At 35.8% G+C, this 22,721-nt stretch overlaps 2 protein-coding genes across 7 annotated transcripts in view; one reads left to right on the top strand and one right to left on the bottom strand.

The window, feature by feature from the left end:
• The window catches only part of LOC6049547 (putative transcription factor capicua), a 90,005-nt gene that overhangs the window by 6,416 nt on the left and 60,868 nt on the right, over positions 1 to 22,721 (top strand). For all 6 annotated transcript variants that reach the window (XM_038264848.1, XM_038264850.1, XM_038264852.1 and 3 more), the window contains exons 2-3: positions 11,339 to 11,778; positions 17,255 to 17,901. In XM_038264848.1, the coding sequence (XP_038120776.1) occupies positions 11,545 to 11,778; positions 17,255 to 17,901 (881 nt within the window). In that variant the 5' untranslated portion in view covers positions 11,339 to 11,544. The remainder of the gene's footprint in view (positions 1 to 11,338; positions 11,779 to 17,254; positions 17,902 to 22,721) is intronic.
• On the bottom strand, positions 157 to 479 carry LOC119768586 (glutamyl-tRNA(Gln) amidotransferase subunit C-4, mitochondrial; the record flags this gene model as incomplete). Its single annotated transcript, XM_038258647.1, has 1 exon — positions 157 to 479. A coding segment is annotated over one exon (303 nt), but the record flags the coding sequence as incomplete, so codon positions are not given.

Below are 22,721 nucleotides of genomic sequence, written 5' to 3' on the forward strand. Positions count from 1 at the left end.
CTTGTACATGAACTCACTGGAGGTCGACAGGTTGATCAGGTATCGGCAGGAGAGCGTGTGACCTTGGTCCAGATTAAGGGTCTAGAAATCATTCAAGGGAAGCTTTCCGTTCGCAAATCGCTCCTCTATTGTAACTCCAAACGGTACATTCGGATCAAAGGTTTTCTTTACAAAGCTCACTTCCTCGGTTCCTGCTCGAGTGGAATATTTTCCGGTGGCGCCACAAAGTTCTCCTCCTCGGTAACACGTGCATTCCTCAGCACATCCTGCTGGATGTTCCCGTCGGACACGCGGTCCTCGCGCAGCGTCAACCGCTCCCGCTCCAGCACCGTGTACAGCGGTTCTACGCCGTCGGTGTCCACGGACAGAATCTGCGACGCAAACTCGATCGCGTCCTCGAGCGTCCGGTGGGCCTCGGCGCTGTCCAGATCCACCAGGCTTAACCGCTCCAGCAACTGCACCGTTTGGGCGTCCACATGTCACACGAGGAGCCGAACACGGGATTGATAAGCTGAATGTGGGTTTGTTTTGAATGTTGCGTGATGCGCAAGAGGAGAATCAGCAGTCGTCATCGTCTGTAATAAAAATTAAACGAAAAGAAACGAATAAATTACGAGCTGTCACCGTACTGTAAACTCGAATAAAAACTTACCTGAACACAAGTGTTTCAATTTGACAAGAATAAAAACACGTAAAAACGGGAAAAAAGCAAAAAAAAACAAACGAAAATAATTATTGTCAAAACACCCAAAGTTCTATGCGTACTCTGCAAAATATTATTTACATTGCCGGATAGGTCGATTTTCCAGCACCTATCTGACAGATGCCGACGGAAGCGCTGATTGGTCAGCTTATTCTCATAACGGTTTCTCTCTCCCGCTCTGAAAGCATTGAAACATTTCATACTCTCGATCAGCTGATGACAACACGTTGCGCGAGGGTGGGGTAAACATAATTATAATAAAAAAGTTGTTTTATTTTAATCAGGATTTGAATTTAATTTGGAAAAGTCTTATGTGCAATGTTACACGAATTAGGTCCAATGTGCTAAGTCCTATGTGTAAAATTTGTCCTATGTAACGTGTCCTATGTGCACTCACAGGTCGTATGAAACAAATTGCTTTAGAAATCAGTTTAAACTAGACTTTTGATAATTCCCGTTAAGTACACATAAAACGAATCGATTCAGGTCCATTTTGGCGTTTTTAGAATTCAAAAATACTCAAACGTGTTTAAATGGGATTTAAAAATGTTACACAAAACTTCAACATGAAATTGCTCAGAATGAGGATTTTGCACATAGGACCTTTTGAAAATTTACTCTAGAATTTACTTAACACATGAATTTTTGACATAAAATTCCATTCAAAATACGTTTTTCGAAATTGTAAAAAAATACTGTAAGCAACTCATTGCAGAACTTGACTTTTTCGACACTCTTTGTATTTATCCAACTCGGTAAACTTCGTTGGATAAATGTACGACTCGTTCTGAAAAATATCTTATTTTCGCAACTTGTTGCATAAACTACTATTTCCGCATCCATTTGGGTGCTCAAAATTTCAAGTTTTTACCACTTGTATTGAAAAGCAAAACATTCGAGCAGTGGTACCAACATTACAAAAAAGTGTACCATGGCATGACAGCCACACTTTTTTCTAACGATTTTGACATTTCGAGCGTGCACTGTTCGTACTATTCGGGGTTGAATCAATGAATACATATATCAATAGTTTTAAAGATACCAAAATGTCTAATCTAATCTAACACAAACGCAGCCGGTCCGATGAAAGCATGCTGGAAAGAGTGATAAGATTACGCCCCAAGCACTTTTCGTGTTTTTATTAGTAAATGCAGTACATCCGAGAACACTCGAAAATGAATTGCACGAGTTAAAGCGGCCAGCCGTACTGCGTTGTGTTTACCGCTTAGAGGATTCTGAGAACGGATCACATTTCACATAATCTAAAAGGAGAAAGGATGCGTCAGTTTTCAGTTTTATATGTATTTTGCATGATTTGTTTAATGTAAAATATAGTGTTGCATAATAATGCAATATAGTGATCATTTGATAAAATTCATCCACCTATTTAAAATCACTTATAGCACACAAAAGGAATAAAAAACGAGAATGCAAAAACCTTAAAAATACTAAAATGTTTGTAATAAAATCGCACTGAAACAGATTCTGAATTCTTAATCAGTTATAAAAATTCTTGTGACCTATTTTTCAATAAATTCGTCAATATTGAGTGTTTAATTTCTCCTCATTAATTTGAGAGAAAATAAATAACTGTCTGACATAGGAAAAAAGCTCAATTAAAACATAAACAGCACAGTGACGAAAAAATAATTGCGCAAAACTCTAGTAAAGTGCAAAATGCGCCATATTTGTATTACTTATATTTTCTCCATCCGCAATGTGAACCGACATGTCCTCATGTTCCTTATTAACAATTTTTTTTTGTGTCAGTAGCTGAAAAATCAGTGAAAGAAAAAGATTAAAAAATATCGGTGGCAATTAGCAACCGTCCGTCAGAATCGATTGGATGCTCCCAGATCCAGGAGAATGTGGGCTTTGTTGTCTTTTCCGATTTTTCTCTCTCTCTCTCTGTTTGTAAGTGTTGGTAGGATGTCGCTTTTGTTTGCGAGTGTGGGTGCAAATATTTTTACTCGAATTCATTCACGATGGATCCGGTAGAAATTCTTGCGGGAATGGAAAATTGAATGAGCCCTCGTAATTGATGAAATGGTAGTTGTTTTTAGTATTAAATTTATTTTTGCATTATAGAATTAGAAAATTACAAAATGTGATTTGAACAAACAAAATTTTACATAAATTTGTCTTTGAAAAATTGTACCATGTTTTTATTGGTTTAACGGACAAACAGTCAAAAAGAAAACAGTTTCGTACTACTTTAAAAATCTTTTCCTCAACTTCAACCCCCGGCAACAATCACCAAACAGAGAAAAAAAAAACCCGTCCGTAATGTGTGTCTGAGTGTACGTCTGTGTTGTCACAACACGCAATCTCTGGCTGGGGCCGTCTGACCGTCTGTGAGAAATCCAAACATCGATTCTGGGGTGCTGGTGTTGGTGTGAGTTTTATTCATGGTTTATTTTGCTCACTGGTTCACACCAGCACCACCACCACCAACCGTCGCAAGCTGATGCGAGGCTGTGAACTTCATTCAAGATGACACTGCCAGAGGTGATTACCGTAGGAAATTCGACAACAGAAACTTGATGCCAATGAAATGTGTTTTGGTGTGTATCGGTTGAAAAGCTGTTTGAATTTGAAGAAAAAATAACACAAGTTTGAAATCATAACTGTTTTAAATTTAAGAATATTGAATTGACCATTGTGGCACCCCCTACAGCGTGTTACAGACCCGTTATGCTATGCTATGCTATGTATGGTGCTATTAGTTTGTCGCATGAAATAAGCATTCTGTGTTGAATTTATTTATCGTAGTAAATTTTAATAACTTATAATTTAAGACATTTGAATGTTTCTTTATAAATTCGAATTATTAGGGGAGATTTCCAAAAAAGTGTCCACGTGTTTTGTGGATGGTCCCTTAATCAAATGTCGTGCAAACACATTTTTTGTCTTACTTTTAACATCAAATTCGAGTTCGGTGAGCCCTTTCTAGTTAAATTCGAGTCCAAATGGCCTAGGTGTAAAAGAAATTTGGCATCATTTCATGAAACTTTTTTTGTGTGTGTAGAAAAATTGTACATGCAGTGTGTAACATTACAAAGGTAAAACTTTTCAGCACTTGTATCGAAAAGTATCACTATTCGAAACTTTAATTTCGGGTAAAGAAATGTAGGCTTATTCGTCATGTGAGAATGACAGGAAAAGTAAATAGTTTCAAAACGGAATTGCAAAAAAAAATAAAATAATAGTCATGAAGTGTAATATGAATTTGACTGACATAAAATGTTGGGACTTTTTGAGAGTTTTTGCCTAAACCCAAACAAACACGACGTTTTGTTACGAAAATTAAATGACTATTTGAAGCCTATCATTTCATTAGGGCACATAACTTTTGTAAACAATAGTGTATCCCTTTCACTCAAATGACAGTTTACATAAGTTGTGAAAGGGACCTTTTTTGATAGAATAATTTTGCTTTTTTTTTATTTGGCTCAAACCAATGTTTAAAAAAAATTATTTTGCAACACAGCCAGAAATTTTAAAACTTTGCTCAACAATTGTCTTTTTTTAATTAAGGATTACATCTAAAATATATATTTTGTAAAAGATACCGAAAGATTTCGAATAAAAAATATTTATGGATGATCCCTTTTTCTAAAAAAAAAAACACGAAAAATCAGGAACAACTCGGAGCGTTTTCCACCCCTCAATAAAGTTGAAGGGAATTGAATTACCGGCTAAATTCCTTTTCCTTTCCTTTTCAGTTAACATTCACTGAAAACTACAGTACAGTCCAGACTCGATTATCCGAAGGCCTCGGAAAAATTTCTCTGCGGATAATCGAATCATGAAAAAAAACAAAATTTTTCTTTGCCAAATTTCTTATTGTTATTGTACCCCTAAACTACGTTGAAATGTTTAAGAATTTTTAAATCCAAGATGGCGGCCAAAATAGCGGTGATGATATATTAAAAAATGCATTTCATTTATTAATCGGCAATCAACAACTCAAATTTGACTAAAATGGGGTCGCAGAACTCAAATTTTATGTTAAAAACAAGAAAATAAAAAAACACGATTTTTTATTTGTTCGTGATTCGATTATCCGAAGTTCGATACAAACCTTCGGATAATCGAATAATCGAGTCTGAACTGTACCGAAATTTTAAGTAAATTTTTCGCTGAATTTCAGTTACAACACTTAAGGTTGCGTGTTATTTTTTCCCGAAAAAACTGAATTTACTCCTGATTTCTAGAACAAAGCACTGGATTATGCGGGATTTTCTGAAAGTGCACACAATTTTGAACCAGACTGCATCATTAATTCAAAAGTGATGAAAATGCATGTGGGACATTTATGCGATCAGGGGCATTATGGAGCTGTAAAATTTTGCAGAAATTTAAGTTTATTTTAAACTGAATTCAGTAATTTAACAGTTTGGTGTGACTCTAGAAATATTTTTTCAGTAAAACTCAGTTTTTGTCTTCTTTTAAAAAGTAAAGTTAACTCGTGCTCTCACTGTTTTTACCTCTCATTTCTGGAGTTATTTTGAAAAGGTCCAATAAACCAAATTTCCAGTTTTTGCTTTTTGGGTGTTTTTGAAACCGCCTTGAGTCAGGGGTATTAAAAAACACCCAAAAAGCAAAAACTGAAAATTTGTTTTGTTGGACCTTTCCAAAAAAAAAACTCCAGATTTGAACTTTTTGCCCTGGCGCCGAGAGGAAATGTCTCTCGATGAGCCGTACAGTAGCCGTATACGGTGTCGAAGGAAGAAAAAAAAAAACAGAGCAAAACGTCAACACCGAACCTGCCTGCCAACGGCCTACTAGGCAGGTTATTCCATTCTCGAGTTCAGAATGAGGAGGCACTCTCATGCACGCACTGCTGGCTGGCACTAAATATCTCCCGATTTTCATTCCCATTGTTGCCGTCCAGACCAGTGCTGGCAGATGTTCTGAATATATTTTTTCAAATGTTTAATTTTATTCGCACATTGAGTAGAACGTACAAAAAGACATTCTCAAGCGTAGACTCGAGATTAGCTGGCACCACTGCCGACCGTACGGGGCTAATTCTGGACCTCGGTCGTCGTCGCTCGGTGCTGGTTGTGCGGCGATGGTGACGATGCACGACGGCCCTAGAAGAACCAGTTTGGCTGGCTTATTTGGGAAAGTGGATAGTGGTAGGCATTTCCAGACGGAACGCGAACGTGCCCCGGGCCGAGCTGCGTTCGTCAGGGTGTGAGAAGATGCAGAAGCAATCGCAAGAGTGTTTGGGAGTTGGAGAGAACAAGTGGACAGAGGGACGACTGTGGAGCAGAATCAGACGAAAATAAAACGAAACAACAGAAGAAGAAAAAAAAAACAAAACGGTTCCAGACGCGCGCACCAGCCATGTCACGACACGACAAAAGTAGCAGTATCGCGTATAGAAGAGCGGAATGTGCGGGAGTTCGCAAACGGCAATACTAATTAGCCAAAGTGAGCGAAAATTTTCCGGCAACACTGCTGTCATGTTCTATCCGCGCTGCCAGCCAGATCAACCCAATACTCACCGTGACTGTGACGACAAAGTAGCCCGAATCTAAATCAATGAATCGTAGTAGACCGAGTGTATTCTTTTTTTTTTTTTTTGTATGTTTGCGTTCGCGTGCTCTCTCTCGCATGCACGTTTACGCTCGCATTCGCTCTCTCACTTTTTCAAGCTCGTTTCATGAGAAGAAAACTTCTGACGTTTTCATTAACAGTACGTCAGTACGTCGTTATCCAAATCGGTACGGAAATTTCTGCATTTTTTCGCTTATCAACTGGCGTAAAAACAAATCAGAGTGAGCTAACTAAAGGTTTGGAGAACTCATGTAAACAGTTCCAGAACGCAAAAAGTATAATTATCATAAAAGAGAAGCAGTTTACTATCAAAGCGTCATCTTCTTTTCATTCTCTCGTCAGTAAAAGTCAATCGGGTAGACCCAAAACTCAGAACAAAAAAGAGAAAGAGAGAATCAAACAAAAAAAATGTTGATAATAAGGTGAGAACCGATTCGGGTTTGAAGTGTGCAGTGCAGTGTAGAAGGGAGGCACGTCGGATTTTTAGAGGTGAAAGATTCAATGAACTCTCTCACTCGAGGGGTTTTAGCGGGTGGTGAAGCTATTATAGCACGTGAAACATCAGCCTCATCATTCAATGTTTGTGATGATAGTTTCAGTTATTCCTACTTGTTGTTCGTACTAAGGGATCGTTGTAAAAGGAAATATATCAACACCGCATTACTAATTTTTACATTGTACAGGTGAACACTTTTTTTTCTACAAAGTTGACAGCATTAAATTTTCAATTAGAATCTCACTTTAGAAAATATTTGGATGGAAGTAGCGCACCCTGCAGATCAAACCGTAAGAAAATAGGGTTTTCCATACATTTTTTTTCGATTTGTCCCATAAAAACTTCACCTTCGAGTAGAGGGTGACGAGCGGGAATTCCCGGGAAATCGACAATTTTTGGACCTCTCGATTCCCGGGAAATTTGGTCGAGACTCCCGGGAAATTTTAAACTATGGAATATCGAAGCAAAATTACATAAACTAGTCATAAAAACATTTGAAAAATTCGAAATTGTTTTTGTCATTGGATGTTCAATATTCGATGTTCAAGTTTGAATAAACCAATGTATCTCTAATCTTCTTATTCAGAGAGGTCCGGCACACATATATTTTCCTGATAACTATTTCTTCAATGAATATTTACAGTTGACCTTTAAAAAGGTCAAACAATTTTTAATTGTTGTTTTGAGTCGATACTGAGAAATTATATATTAGCTATTTTTTTACATCACAAAAATCTGTTAACAAGGTGCAATTTTTTGAAAAATCTCTCAGTACGAATTAAGATTCGTCAACATTTTTGAGTCCCAAAAAGCTAAGAAACGATCTTGCATTTGCAGATTCAGAAAGAAATAAATGGTACAATTTTCGAAAATAGTTAGGCTACTCATTAACGTTTAATTGAAAAGAAACACATTTATTACTTTTCTTTATAAATTATTGGGACTACTGGCGTAGTTAAAAAAACTCCCAGGTCCCGGGAATTCCCGGGAAATTCCAAAATTCAACTCTCGATTCCCGGGAAATTGAAAATCTCGAGAATCGTCACCCTCTACCTTCGAGTATCAATGGGTAAATTTTGACCGATTTTGCTCTTATCTGGCCTCTTAAAATAGCTCAAGGAGCAATTTCAGCTTGTGGAGCGAGGTTTTGAGAAAAAGTCCCATATTCTGGGAACCCTAGCAAACACTGCAAGCTTTATTAAAACAGGATTTCGGAAAAAAAACATGTTTTTTTTCAAACTAATAGAGACGCCTGGGTACTAAGAGCGAGTTGTGGTACTCAAACCACGGCAAATAGTGTCCAGGGCAAAACAATGTCCCATCCTAGAAGGTCCCGGAGTACTAAAATTGAGTGCTCCCAACAAATAATTGCCTTAAATCAAAACTCGGAGCGTATGATTCAGAATTGTGTTGCTGTTTAAACACTCCGTGCTCAAACTTAACCCACTTCAACGAATCATCTCTGCGGTAAAACTTGACGCAGTAGGCTTGGCCACTTAAACGTTTGTGATGTTTCAATGCATTCTAATGCAATGGCGCACTATAAATCTACAGTTTTTTGAAGGTCCTAACAGCTATTGTGTTTCATATCCAGAGTGTTTATAGGTCCTTTAAAAAAATCTAGAAATGTTAATAAATGACCAGAAAAAAGGCTAGCCTGTTACTAAATGTAATATAATAAAAATATTCATTGCAGAAATACCTTTTTAACGGTTGTACTAACTAACGGTAAAAGAGGTGCAAAACATGTTTAAATACGACACTTAATAAATCTTATTAACAAATTATAAAAAAATACTTGAGCCACCATGCCCCTCCTCCCATACTACTTTATATGGGAAAACAGTTTTTTTATGAACGCACGCTTTTAAAATATTCAAAAATCTGTATTTTGAGAACAGAATTTTTCTGTCTTCGGCATAGTATTGCTTAAGGCCGTTGCAAATATGTTTAAAAGTTCGCCAATATTTAGATGTTTTGAAAACTAATGATTGGAATACAACTGGGCAAGTGTAAAATGCATTTTAAAACTCTTTTTTTTTTCTCATCAAAATGTGAATACCATGGCTTGTTAAAAGAGGTTTCTTTTCACTACAAATGCTGAAACCAATAAATTGTAAGGTACACTATGTTTTTGACTATGGTAGGATTACTTTTTTGGTAAAATTTTCAGTTAAAATGAAGTTATAACATCCCACAATTCCGTAGTAACAGTACAATAGGGCGAATTTGTGTTTGTAAACAAGCAGTCTATCCCCTTCTTAGTTTACGTAAACTGTCACTTGGGCAAAGGAATAGACTGCTTAGGCCGATGCAAATATTTAAAAAAGTTTTTGTCCCTCGGCCCTGGCCGAGGTCAAGGGGGGGGGGCAAAAAAATAAAAAAATATAAAAATTTAAATAACAAGCCATAGTCTTCACATTTAAATGAAAAAAGTGCTTTAAAATGCATTTTACACTAGTTCAGTTGTTTTGCAATCATTAGGTTTCAAAAAATCTAAGATCTGACAAAAACAAAAATTGTATCGAAAAAAAAGATTTTGCATCGAAAATTTTCAAAAAATATTAAGATTTTTTAATAAACCCAAACATGCTAAAAATGATTTTAAACGCAGGAGAATGTATTTTAATTTGATTTCAGTTGGTTGCACTTGAATGTTCATTGAAATTTTGAAGTTTATTGTAAAAATATTTTTTTTGCCCCCTGATTTTTCGGGCCAATTTTGAAGGGGGGGGTGACAAAAACTTTTAAAAATATTTGTACCAGCCTTACGAAACGATCAAAAGTTTTCATTTAAAATCAAATGATTACGCTCGCTTTAACTTAATTGATTTTAATGAGTGATAGGGTGTTTTACCACTCACTATTCACAAATTTATGTAATTTAATGAGCAATACTTGTAAATTTGCCTTAAAAAATCTGACAAAGTACAAATCGGTAAGTGACGATTTAAATTTGTGCTCGTTCAGCAGGTTGTTCAAGGTGTTTACAAACCATTCGGTGTTGACACATATTTTGTTTCGATTAAACCAAGCCATGTCCAGCAGCTCGTACTACAATCACCTCCAAACATGCTGTGCCATCAAGTTATGCCCGATTCGGGGTTCGTGGCTAACCAAAGGTTGACGCCCGTGTCGGTTTGTTTTGTTATTCTTGATTGTTGATATTATTGTTATGTTTTGCAGGCAATTTAGTGCTAAGCAAGTTGCCTAACCGAAATTTAATCGATTCTCCAAATAAATATTTTTGAGATTTGAGAGGGTTAGTTTGATTGGGTCAATTTATATCTTTTTTTTAAAGAAATTTTTACACTTTTGACCAGGGATGGAATAATCGCAAAAAAATCAATTTCTTCACCCGCGAAAGAGAGAGGAGGCAAATCACACAAGAGAAAATCTCTCCCTAAATTCTCCAAGAAAATCAATCTGCTGATGTTTTTTTGTGAATTTCCTTGTCAGCACCACTTAATAATATTTATATCACTTTGTTTACACATATTGCCCATCTACAAAATGTGACAGATCATTTTTCGACGTGTTACGTTACACTTGCAAGTGTAGTAGTGAAAAGGATATTCCACCGAATAATCAAGATGATGATTTTTTAGATTCTTTTACCGATCTTTCGTGCGCGAGAGAGGAGGGCCATGCTCGTTTCGGATTTTTTCTCTTGATGAACGTCCAGAGATTTTCTTTTGATGATGATTATTCCATCGCTGCTTTTGACGGTGCATCAATCAGAGTCACATCCAGATTTTTGTTAATATTCAAAGTTCAATTATATTTTCCATATTCCAGAATCCGCAAACATTAAACCAAAGATATTACGGCAACTATTTATAAGATTGAAACTTTGCTAAAATTTGAAAATTGAAGAAAAAACATGGTCAATGTTTAAAAAAAATTTTTTATAGAAAAAAACGTTTATGTATTTTTTTTTTTGGTTTTTAAAATTATTATTATTACCTCAAAAGTTATTTTAAAAAAAATAGATAAATTTTGAGACTAGACTTCATTTTCATTCAATATTTATCAACATAGTAAGAAGAAGACTTGGTGTTTGTGGTTGATAAGCTTAAAAAAATAATTAATGAGACATAATCGAACCGAAAAAAAGGAATGCATTCTAGGGGTTTTCCAAAGCAAGGAAAAAAAACACTTATGCTGCAGAAAATATTATTTATTTTAATGAATGTTGAGTTCCATTCCAATTATGGTGAACCTAAAATGCACAGTTTGTCATCCACAAAAACCGCGTTTTTAATTATTACAATTACGGGTCCATAAGGATTGCATAAAGTGTTCAAGTGTTTCACGGTGGTACGTTTCGCGATTTGCTCAAGAGGTGGAAATCGACAAAAAAAGAGCTGTCGGGCTTTTAGGTCGTTCTGGGTTCGAATTGACCAGGAATAGTTGGGTCAGTTTTTAGTTGCTCTTTGATTTCCGCCACTGAAGGAAACCGGTGAATCCGTTTGATGTCTATGGGTTTTATTTTTTAATATCAATTAAATTTAAAAAAAAAATGCGCCACAGTCATTAAAATTACTTCTTTTTTTCTCATTTAATTTCAGTGCCCAGTTCGTCAAAAGTGTAGAACCCCGGTTTTTCTCGCAATTTTAATTCGAAGGAAAACTCAAGTTGCTCGGGATGTCCCTGAAGTGCAAACGGATTAACGACGGTGCGGGTGTGATCAGCACGCGCGAAAAAAGTGGCGAATCCGCGGCGGGATCTTTCTAGAACAACAAAGAAGAGCAAACCTTATCAGCGCCCAAATAATATGCACGTATCAACAACCCAGTCCCCGCAGCAAACCAACAGCACAAGTAGCAGCAGCAGCAGCAGAACCAGCAGGTCCGGCAGTCCGTTCCGTGGACAGTCCAGTTCGGAGTTTCGGGAGCAACCAAATGTCGGCGGGAGGCCATCCGGCGATGACCAGCGACATCTCCAGCCACAGCCGCAGCAGCAGCATCCCGGCGCAGTCGTAACTACAGAATGTGATACCGAAGCCGAGGTGAGTCATCATGAACCGTGCGCGCGTTGGGGGACGTTCTTACATTACGTAATTTCGGTTTGTTGATTGTGGGTCTCGTGGCGCAGGGGTAGCGGCTTCGGCTGCCGATCCCGATGATGCTATGAGACGCGGGTTCGATTCCCGCCTTATCCACTGAGCTTCTATCGGATGGTGAAGTAAAACGTCGGTCCCGGTTTCTCCTGTCTCGTCAGAGGCGCTGGAGCAGAAATCCCACGTTAGAGGAAGGCCATGCCCCGGGGGGCGTAGTGCCAATAGTTTCGTTTCGTTTTTTTTATTGGGACCGTTCATAAATCACGTGGAAACTTTTTCGGAAATCTCAACCCCTCAACGTCGGTCATACCCTATTAGGTTTTACTCCGTGACGTCATTTGACAGCTCGTGTGTCGATTTTCGACGATTTTCTCCGAACAAAATCGACGATCGCATCGAACTTTGTTAAGCCGATGTAAACAGTGCACCCTTTTCTAACCTCCAAATCGAGTCGGCGTAGTACCTTATTAGGTTCAACGCCGACTCAATTTTACAATCTTGCCGAACACATCAAATCGATCAGAAAGTCCGTTTTCAAGATGAGCAATTCTCTACAAAAACGATTTTTTTCTTCAATTTTCATTTTTGTATTTTTTAATCCAGCTGAAACATTTTTGGTACCTTCAGTATGCCCAAAGAAGCCATTTTGTGTCGTTAGTTTGTCCATACAAATTTCCATACAAATTTGGCAGCTGCCACACAAAAATAATGTATAAAAATTCAAAAATCTGTATCTTTTGAAGGATTTTTTTGATCGATTTGATGTCTTCGTCAAAGTTGTAGGTATGGATACGGACTACACTGGAAAAATGATACACGGTAAAAAAAATTTGATGTTTTTTTATTTAACTTTTTGTCACTAAAACTTGCTTTTTAAAAATATTTTTTTCAAAATTGGGCAAACATGTGCACTAATTTTAAAAAATGAAAAAACTGGGTCGTATCAACAAAGTTCGAAAAAGCAAAATATAGAGAATTTTCTCAGCCAATCAAAAAAAAAAATTTTTTTTTCAAATTGGGCTAACATGGGCATTAATTTAAAAAAAAATTAATAGCTGCGACTATTTTCAAAAAACTTATCTGCAAATGGCTTTAACTTGAAATCTGTGCACTTTCCCAAAATTGCATTAATGTATTTATTGATTGCAAATTTGATTTAAAAAAAAAAAGTTGAAAATTTTTTGCGAACAATATTTGGATTTTTTGAAAAAATCAGTATTGATTAAAAAATTCATAACTCGGTCAATGATGTTTTGCACACCTGGAAATTTCTGAAAAGTTGGCATTTGATGCTTTAAAACATATTAGAAAATGAAAAATTAAAAATAGTGTTTTTTTACAAATCAAGTTTTAGTGACACAAAGTGAAATTTAAAAAATCACCAAAAAAATTAACGGGTATAATTTTTTTTCCAGTGTAGTCCTTATCCATACCTACAACTTTGCCCAAGACACCAAATCGATCAAAAAATTCCTTCAAAAGATACAGATTTTTGAATTTTCATACATCGTTTTTGTATGGACAGCTGCCAAATTTTTATGGAAAATGAAATGGGCAAACTAATGATGCAAAATCAAAATCTTTTTAAGCAGTTGAGAAATTCTCAGTAAACTGGCCATTTTCATCTTTGTTTATCACTTTTATCTCTTTTATCTGTGAACGATATTATGTCTTACTATTGATAGGAAAAAAAAACCAACTGATGATAGGAAATGCGCCGGACGCATTTTTGGCGCGCATGCATCCTAGCGCGACTTCCGAAATCGAGTGCTAACTGTACACAAGAGACGATTGCAGTCAGGAAACGCAATCAGTTCTGAGCTGACCATGGTGGAACGTATAACGGAAATTCAATTGCTACAAAGTGATACAAAAAAATAGAAGTGCATTTAAGGTTTAAAAACTGAACAACTTAAAATACAGTAAACCACTACAAATACTATTATATTTTATGAAAATGGACAAATTCGTTTTCAAAAAACCAAAAGTGAGTGATCGTTTTAGAAAAAAATATTTTTTTGTTGAAAATGTCTGTTTAACTTACAACAAATTATTAATTTATTAATGAACCTTATTAATTACAAATTTGAGGCATTTCCATACAAAGTGCTGCGAAAACTTACGAATAACTATGTTTTGATCAGAAGAACTCAGAAAAAATAACGCCTGAATTTCAAGTTCAATTGTTAAATTTTGTTTTCCCAATCACTTTTTCGAAAAAATACTTTTCGAAATAGTGATCATTGAATTGTGGTGAAGTACTGTGTTAAATTTCTTAATTATTCCTTCAAAACATTTTTTATATTTTTTCTTAAGTTTTCTTTTCAAATATTCTGTTATTTTTTTAGCTATTGTAACTTCTTGTAATACGATTGCTGAGAATCTGGGCCTTCCAAAAATCAAAAATCAAAAAAATAATATTTTAAAAATGGTTCAAATTTAGGCATTCTTAAAGAATTAAGCGATTTGTCGATCCCTTAGGTCCAAATAAGGTTTCTCCATACAAAATGGAAAAGTGCCATCCAATTTTCGAAAATCTGCATCTTGAGACGACATTTTCTAATCGATTTAGTGTCTTCGTCAAAATTGTAGTTCAGTGCTAGAAAAGAGTTTGTCGCTGCCAGAACTCGGGAGTCAGCTATTATCATTGACTCGATCGTTGAATGTTCACTGACGACGCCGGTTATGATCGTCATTTGGATGCGACCGTCGTTTTCATTTTTCATATTTTTTTATTAGGTTCTTTTCGGTACTGGAACCTGGTTATGACCGAGTCAGCTTTTGTATGTAATTACATTTTTCTTAAAGCTACGAGTAATTACAGAAGATCTTGTGTGTAAATAGGTCTATTCCCGTACCGCAGAATTCTGCAATTCTGCACAGAATCCGCAGCAGACCGTTCCCGTACTTTTCTGCGCCAAAAGTTACTTTTCTCTCAGGCAAAACTTTTGCAATGAGAGAAGCAGAAGTTGCAGCAAAACTGTTCCAGTACTTTTCTGCAGGTAGTTTCTTCTCTCTTCCGCTGGTTAGCTTCTTATGTAAATATTGCTTTTCCTTTTCTTGCTCTCCTGCAGAACTGCTGCAAAAGAGAGAGTTGCAGAAAAGTACGGGCACGCGCTGCAAAAAAGTTTCTTTTGCTGGCTGCAAAATTCTGCAGCGACACGACGACACATGCTCATTCTTTTTTTCTGACTCTGTCTTGCTTTTGTGGGTGAGCGTAGTGACAGCAATCTTTTGAATGCAGTCATGGGCCAATTGATTGGAATTTCCGTAGAATTCAAAAGGAACAAGCTCTGCGCAATTGGGTCCTAAAATTATGCTTAAATTGGGGATATTCGACCGCAAAGGATTAAAAAAGCATTCTACTTGACAGCTCGTTCCATCGTCTTGATCAGAAATGGGTTTAATCAGTATTTTTTTACCGTTGTACATAAAAATTCACATAGGGCTTTAAGGTATTTTATCAATCAATAGTTTACAATTCCTAAAATCCTAAAATTAAGCTTAAATTTGCGCTTTTATTGTTCACAACGATAAAGCTTATTTTTCTGAGTACAATGACCGTTTGTACGACCGCAAAAGATTTAAAATTGATTTTAAATCAATTTAAAAAATAAACTTCGTGCCCCTCCTTGACAGAAAAAGTCCTACTTGACAGCTCGTTCCAAGAGGACCATAGTTGATCCATCGAAATAATTGTTGTCTTGTCAATTTTTTATTTTTTTGCATTCAAATAAAAAAAAAGTGATCAGAAATTGTTTTTAATCATATTTTTATCGATGTACATAAAAGTCGACATAGGGCTTTAGGATTCTATTGATTTTTTTGAATATTTTTTTATTTAAACGGAATTTCAAAAAAATATATATAAAAATTTAAATTACAAGCCTAGGTTTCAACATTTGGATGAAAAAAGTGTTTAAAAATGCATTTTACAGGCGTACAGTTGCATTCCAATCAGTAGTTTTAAAAATATCGAGGTACTGACGGATTTTTTTTTTCGCAAAATTGTATTGTATATTGTATATTGTACTGCTATTTCATAAAAAAATATAATGTTTTCAAAGGAGTTCAAACATGCTAAATATGATTTGATATGATATGATATGAAACGCGGGAAAATGCATTTTAACTGATTTGCAGTTGATTAAACTTTTATTTTCATTAAAATTTTGAAGTTTTTAGAAAAAAAATATTTTGCCCCCTGATTATTCAGGCCAACTTTGAAAGGAGGGGCGACATAAACTTTGAAAAATATTTGCAACGGCCTTACTGCTGACAAAAGTTTAATTTTCCCTTTAATGTTGAATTTAGTTAAAAAGAAGGGAAAACTCTCTGGTCTAGCAGTACTGTTGCCAAAGGTAAAATTTTTGAAATGTTTGAATTTAAAAAAAAATATTTTTTTAAATTTTTTGAAATTCTTAAATTAAAAAAAAAAATAAATTTTTTAAACTATTGAAATTTTTGAAATTTTTAAATTTTTAATTTTTTAATTTTTTTAAATTTTTTAATTTTTTAAAAACATTTAAGTTTTTTAATTTTTTGAAATTTTTGAAATTTTTAAAAAAATTGAAATTTTTGAAATTTTTAAAATTTTTAATTTTTTTTAAATTTTTAAAATTTTCAAAATTTTTGAATTTTTTGAAATTTTTGAAATTTGAAATTTAGGTGACCTTGCCATGGACAGCCCCCAAATTTGTATGGCTTCTTGGTAAAACCAATCACGCAAAATGGCTTATTTAGACCTAAGCAACTGATGGACATAGTTTCATCCAAATACAAAAATTATTTTATTTTTTTTTTTTTTTTGCGAAATTCTAGAGAACAGCGCTGTTTGACTTTACGTCCGTAGCATAGCTTGGCCTAGCATTACGGGTCTGTACCTCGCTGTAGGGGGCGCCACAATGGTCAATTCTATATTCTTAGACAATTTGGTTGTTGCCCGATACAAACAAAAAAAAATTTAAGGAAGTAAACTTCAACACTGTATACTCTGTACTGTACTGTAAAGGTTTGTAAATTTGTTAGTTTAAGTGTGGGTTCTGTTGTAAAATACTTTATGTTGTAAATTACAAAAAAATGCATTGTAAAAAATTTTACCTCACTAAAATAAAGTGTCAATAACAATAAACTAGGAAATCATCAATTGCAGGTGCACCACTCCAAATTTTTATTTGTTTAATATTGATTCAATGTCTGTGGGCTAAAGTGAAGCTATTCCAGAGATATTACCCATTTACTAATTTTAAAACAGGTGAAAAGCTCTGGGCTTTAGACCTAGTTTCAAACAAATAAATGAGCAATTCAAACGAGGTTCCAGAGTTTTTTAGGTCTTTTTTAAATGGATTAAAAAAAATAATAACGTTTTTGAAAGATTGCAATTTTCTAACATTTTTCCGCATTCTCTCCCTCCGTCCCTTTCCAGATTCCGGCCTCTGTAATCAGCAGCGTTGGCACGGTTAACTACCGGCAGACGACGGCCAGCAGCAGCGCGGTCCAGCAGCTGTACCTGCTGCACCACCGCCAGCGCCCGGACGCTATGATATCCCAGGAAGCAGCGGCAACGCCAACCACAACGACGACGACGGGCGCCGGCTCGATGGGGGCGGCCACCGCGGCCAACGGCAACAGCAGTACAAATCCCCAACCTCCGCGGCAGCATCCCAAAAAGCGAAAGTTCGACCTGGCCGAACTCGAGGAGATGGAATCGCACCGAGGCAGCGTCGGGGCGCCCCCTCTGCCCGTGGACACCGGCGGTGGAGGAGGAGACGGAGGCGGGGAAGGCGGTCTCATCATCAACGGAAACAGTGAGACTATCAACGCTGGCGAAGGTCCGGCGGCGGCTGACGGCAACAACGGCACTACGAGGTCATCCCACCAGCAACTTGGGTACAGCATAGCTGGGGTTCAGGGCATGCAGCAAACGCAACAGCACCGGCAAGTCTTTCTCACCGCTGACGTTGGACGACTTCAGCAGCAGCAGCAGCAGCAGCAACAAACGGTCAGGATACAGCAGCAAACGGTCGACGGGTACTTCACGAACAAGAAGATCTACGCGAGCAGTTCGTACGGGTAAGTTTGCAAGCGCCAGTAGATCGCAGATCGCTCGATCATTGTAATGCAAAGTAGTTGGTCGCGTTGTTGTCGCTCCGTCGGGTTAATTTATGCGTCTCCGTACGGCGACAACGTTACGCTCTGTTGGTTGGAAAGTGTGGACCAAAACAAAGCGATTTAGAGCACAGATGAATCATTCATTCCGATTTGTGAATTCATATGCGTTAAATATTCGTTAGGATGTTACAAAATTGCACGATTTGGCCAACTCTTGGTTTAAAAAAAATCGTCATAATTCCGGATGTGTCCAACGTTGGCCTTGAGATTGTTACTTCGCCCAATTTCATGAAGTGACATGATAAGGTTTCACCAAAATAGTATATTTTTCCTAAAATTTATCTTTTAAAATTAATATCAAACATTTATTGCAGGCCTCATGAAAAATATTGTTTAACTATCTTTTTCTAATTGGTAAAATTACTCATTTTCAGAAGTAAAATTACACATTTTTTCTGACAAAAAAGATGTACCCCTTCCGAGATGGAAAATTACCATGGTTTTTTTTTTTACAAAAAGTCTGTACCAACTAGAAAGCTTGAGTTTTTGCCTTCCTCACCTCACTGAGGCAAGGCTATAAAATCACTCGAAAAATGAACTTCTTAAATACACCTCTCAGATGTACCTTCACGTATACCTACCTATCGACTCAGAATCAAATTCTGAACAAATGTCTGTGGGGATGTGTGTAGACATGATTTTTTTCCACACGATTATCTCAGAACTGGCTGAACCGATTTTGGCCGGATCCGCCTTATTCTGTTCCCTTTGGGGTCCCTTAAGACCCTGTTATATTTTATTCTGTTTAGTGAAGTACTTTTAAAGTTATGCCATGAAAAAGTTTTTTTGTAGCTAATAAAAAGGGTAATTTTTGTCTAACCTCAAAGGCCTGGTCTTTTTGCTTACGCGTGAGAGTCGCGCAGCATGCATATCGCCCGGTTGCCACATTGCTTAAGCAGTGTCTGCGTCTCTTCTGGAAAAAGTCTGTATTAATTATGTTGCTGAATACATCATTTTGTCTCGACAAAGATTTACACGAACTTTTTACTGAAATATGCAACTCATAAAACATTATTTAATAAGACTAGGGGGACAGCATGCAATTCCATCGTGCACCTAATGTTGGCATATCAGTACTTTTAAATTCAATTACAGCCCCCCTTTTCTCCTTTATTTTGGAGAGTTGGTAAAAAAATAATTGAAAATTTCTGTTATGGTAAAAACAATAATTATAAAAAATTAAATGAAAACAAAATTTAAAAAAAAATCTTAAATTAATTTGTAAATACAACCTAAACTACAACATGAATGTGAGGAAGGCACCAACCACCTTAAGGTGGATTAAGTAACGTTTTTTATTCATATATTTAAAAAAAAACTCAAACTTCCTACAGACTTTTTGACAAGAATACACAGACACGGCATTTAAAGAAAATGGCATCCCTCTACACGGCTTTTTCGTGGCAATCAGACCCGGCCATTTGAGGTTATGTTGAAAATCACCCTTTTTTAAAGTCGTCCAAGAAGCTTTTTTGTCATAGAGCAATTCCAGCTCAAATCAGGAATGTTTCTGGTACTTTTGTACCCGACCATCTCCGATTTCAATGAATCTTTGTAGACATGTTATCCTAGACCTATACAAGCCATTTTAGTGTATATGGAGCCAATAGTACTCGAAAACAACATTTGAGAAGGGTGTAAGATATTTAAATATTTTTGTATTGTGCAGTTTTAAAATTACTGTATCTCGAAGCAGTTGCGTCGTATCAAAAAGTGGTCAAGGACAAACTTGTAGGAAATTGGACGAGCTTTCTGAAAAAAATACACTGAAACAAAAATACACGCCACTTATATGAGATTTTTTGATTTTCAAGTCTAAAACTCAAATTTAAAGGTGATGTCACGATTTTTTTTCGTTCAAATTTTTTAAGGAAATAGCCTAAGATGTTACCTTATATCTGTAAGCCCTTACATCCACTTGAAATGCTGTCAAAGATAAACTTATGGGAAAGTGGACGAGCTTTTCGGTAAAAAAATTTACCAGACTGAAAACCCAAGTCTGTCATATAGAAATTGGCAAAAACCACAAAAAAAAACATTTTTTCAACATTTTTATTTTTAAAACCGCTGTATCTTCCCAAGAATTGGACATAGGACAATGGTCAATAAATAGACTTTTATGTAAAATTGTCTGGGGAATCGATTCCCACTACCGGTTTTTGAAAATTTCGACGTTTAGACCACTTTTCAAAAAAAAAGTTTTAGTAAATGATTTTTGTATTGTTTTAGAAGGGACATACCATCCTGCATTTTTCGTCAGTCTTTTGGTAACATCTTAGGCTATTTCCTCAAAAAGTTTGAACGAAAAAAAATCGTGACATCACCTTTAAATTTAAGTTTAAGACTTAAAAATCAAAAAAATCTCATAGAAGTGGCGTGTATTTTTATTTCAGCGTAATTTTTTTTTTTTACAAAGAGCCCGTCTGATTTCCTACTAGTTTGATACAGTAATTTTTAAATTGCAAAAAAAAAAAACAAAAATATTTAAATGCCTTACTCCCTTCTCAAATGTTATTCTCGAGTACTATTGGCTCCATAAACACAAAAATGGCTTATATAGGTCTAGGATAACATGTCTATAAAGTTTCATTAAAATCGGAGAGGGTCGGGTACAAAATTATCAGAAAAATTCCTGATTTGAGCTGGAATTGCTCTCATAACTTTTAAACGATTAAATGAAACTGTACAATTTTCAATACCAAGCTGTAGGACCTTAAAATGAACTGAATGGACCACATCCGGATAAAATTTGTTCAGCCAAAGCCGAGAAAATCAAGTGCATATTTTTGATCAACATCCCCACACACGCACAGATACTTGTTCAGAATTTGATTCTGAGTCGATTAGTAAAAAATGAAGGTGGGTCTAGTAGGTCAAATTAAAAAGTTTATTTTCCAAGTGCGAGGAAGGCAAAAAGACTGTATTTTTTGACACATTCAAAGATAAAATCTAAGGAAACTAAAATTGCTGTTGTTATTTATCAAAGAAGTTGAAAAGTTATTGTAAGTCGTTAAATACCACATAACTATTTAAGTTTTTTTTTTTTTAAAGCTGCTTTACAATAATAATTACTGGGACACTTTGTCTGGACTATCTGTGAGCGCACATATTTTACAATGTCCATAAGAACGTTGTAATTTGTTGGCCACTTATGCTACTTTTTTTTGTTTTGTTCATTTGAATTCAATTTTAGCTTGAACTTATATGGTTGCACGGTTTTGGGAAGTTAATGAAGAATGCTATTTTGCACCGCACCAAATTTATTAACTATCCATGGCGATTGAAACTTTTTTCTTATTGAAACCCCTTTTTGCACAAAACTAAGTTAAAGTTTCGCATCCGCCGATTGTTGGCAAAATTTGCGAATATACAATTCTGCAAGCGCAACAAAATTAGTTTCACAAACGAAAAAGAAACCAGACAATCGCAGGCGCGCACTTTTCCCGCAAAACAGCCTGCCGGAAGTTTCTGTTAAATATTTGGTTGGAAACTTTGTGGCGTGATTTTTGCAAGTGATAAGGGGGATTGTGAAATGTCCATCCTCCTGTAACAATCCATGATTTTTTTTTTTTTCAAATAAAACAAAATAAATTCGAAAACTCTATAATTCCAACATAAAACATATAAAGGAGCCATTACACTACCGCAAACAAACAAACAAACTCGCACTTTTTTGTGTTTGACAGTTTGCCAAACTCGCAAACAAGGCTAATTGTATGCAGGCTGACCTTTCGTACAAACAAATCCAGGCAAACAAACAAAGCAGTCAAACTCTCAAAAAGTGCGAATTTGTTTGTTTATTTGCCGTAGTGAAATAGCTCCTTAAGATTAAGCGATTGGAAATTTCGATGATTTCTAGATTCGATTATTCAAAAACTCTAAATTTCAATGCAAGGTGACCACTCAAATCCCATTCTCAAATTCCCGACTTTTCCAGACTTTTCCAGAAAGCTCAAATAATAGGCATTTTTTATCTAAAAGAAAAGTCAATACAGTCATCCCTCATATTCGGAACAGTTTCCAGATCTGCCAACGTTCAACAAATCATAGAAAATCAATAATTGAATATAATGATTTGCTTTTTCCTTCATGTGAAAGCTTTTCTTGCGATCTTTCGATTGATGTATAGACTTGCTGTACATTTTTACGTTTTATATCAAGTTTTTAAAGAAAAACATTGACTCTTGAAATCCACAAATTCGGAACACTTTTTTCTTACGATGTAAACAAACTTTTTTTTCTCTCCAGGAGTACATATTTTTTACAATAAAATGACTTCACACTCTGAAACCAATAAAACTCAAGCTTAGGGATGTTTTAAACATTGTCTGATAACTTTTTTTGTGAAAATATCAATTAAATTCAGGTGTTCCACAATTGTGGGAGGCACAATAACATCCCACAATTATGGAACAGGCAATTTGGAGGCAGTGTTTTGCTGCCCTGGATAAAATAGTCTTGAAATGAGGTTTTTTGTTCAAAAAGAACTATTTTTAATAGTGAAATAGCAAGAGAATGTCCAAATAAAGGTCCTAAAAATAGGAGGGACGACAGAAAAGTTGCATTTTGCATCCTATTGACAAATTACCACAAAAGTGTTCCGAATTTGTGGGTGTTCCGAATATGTGGGATGACTGTATCAACCATCGGGAAAAAAAATCTAATTGAATGTAAAAATGGGCAATTTTTTGCAATCACAGATACTAAGTCTTTGAAAAATA

Source organism: Culex quinquefasciatus, chromosome 3, assembly GCF_015732765.1.
Source record: "Culex quinquefasciatus strain JHB chromosome 3, VPISU_Cqui_1.0_pri_paternal, whole genome shotgun sequence".
Lineage (NCBI taxonomy): Eukaryota > Metazoa > Arthropoda > Insecta > Diptera > Culicidae > Culex > Culex quinquefasciatus.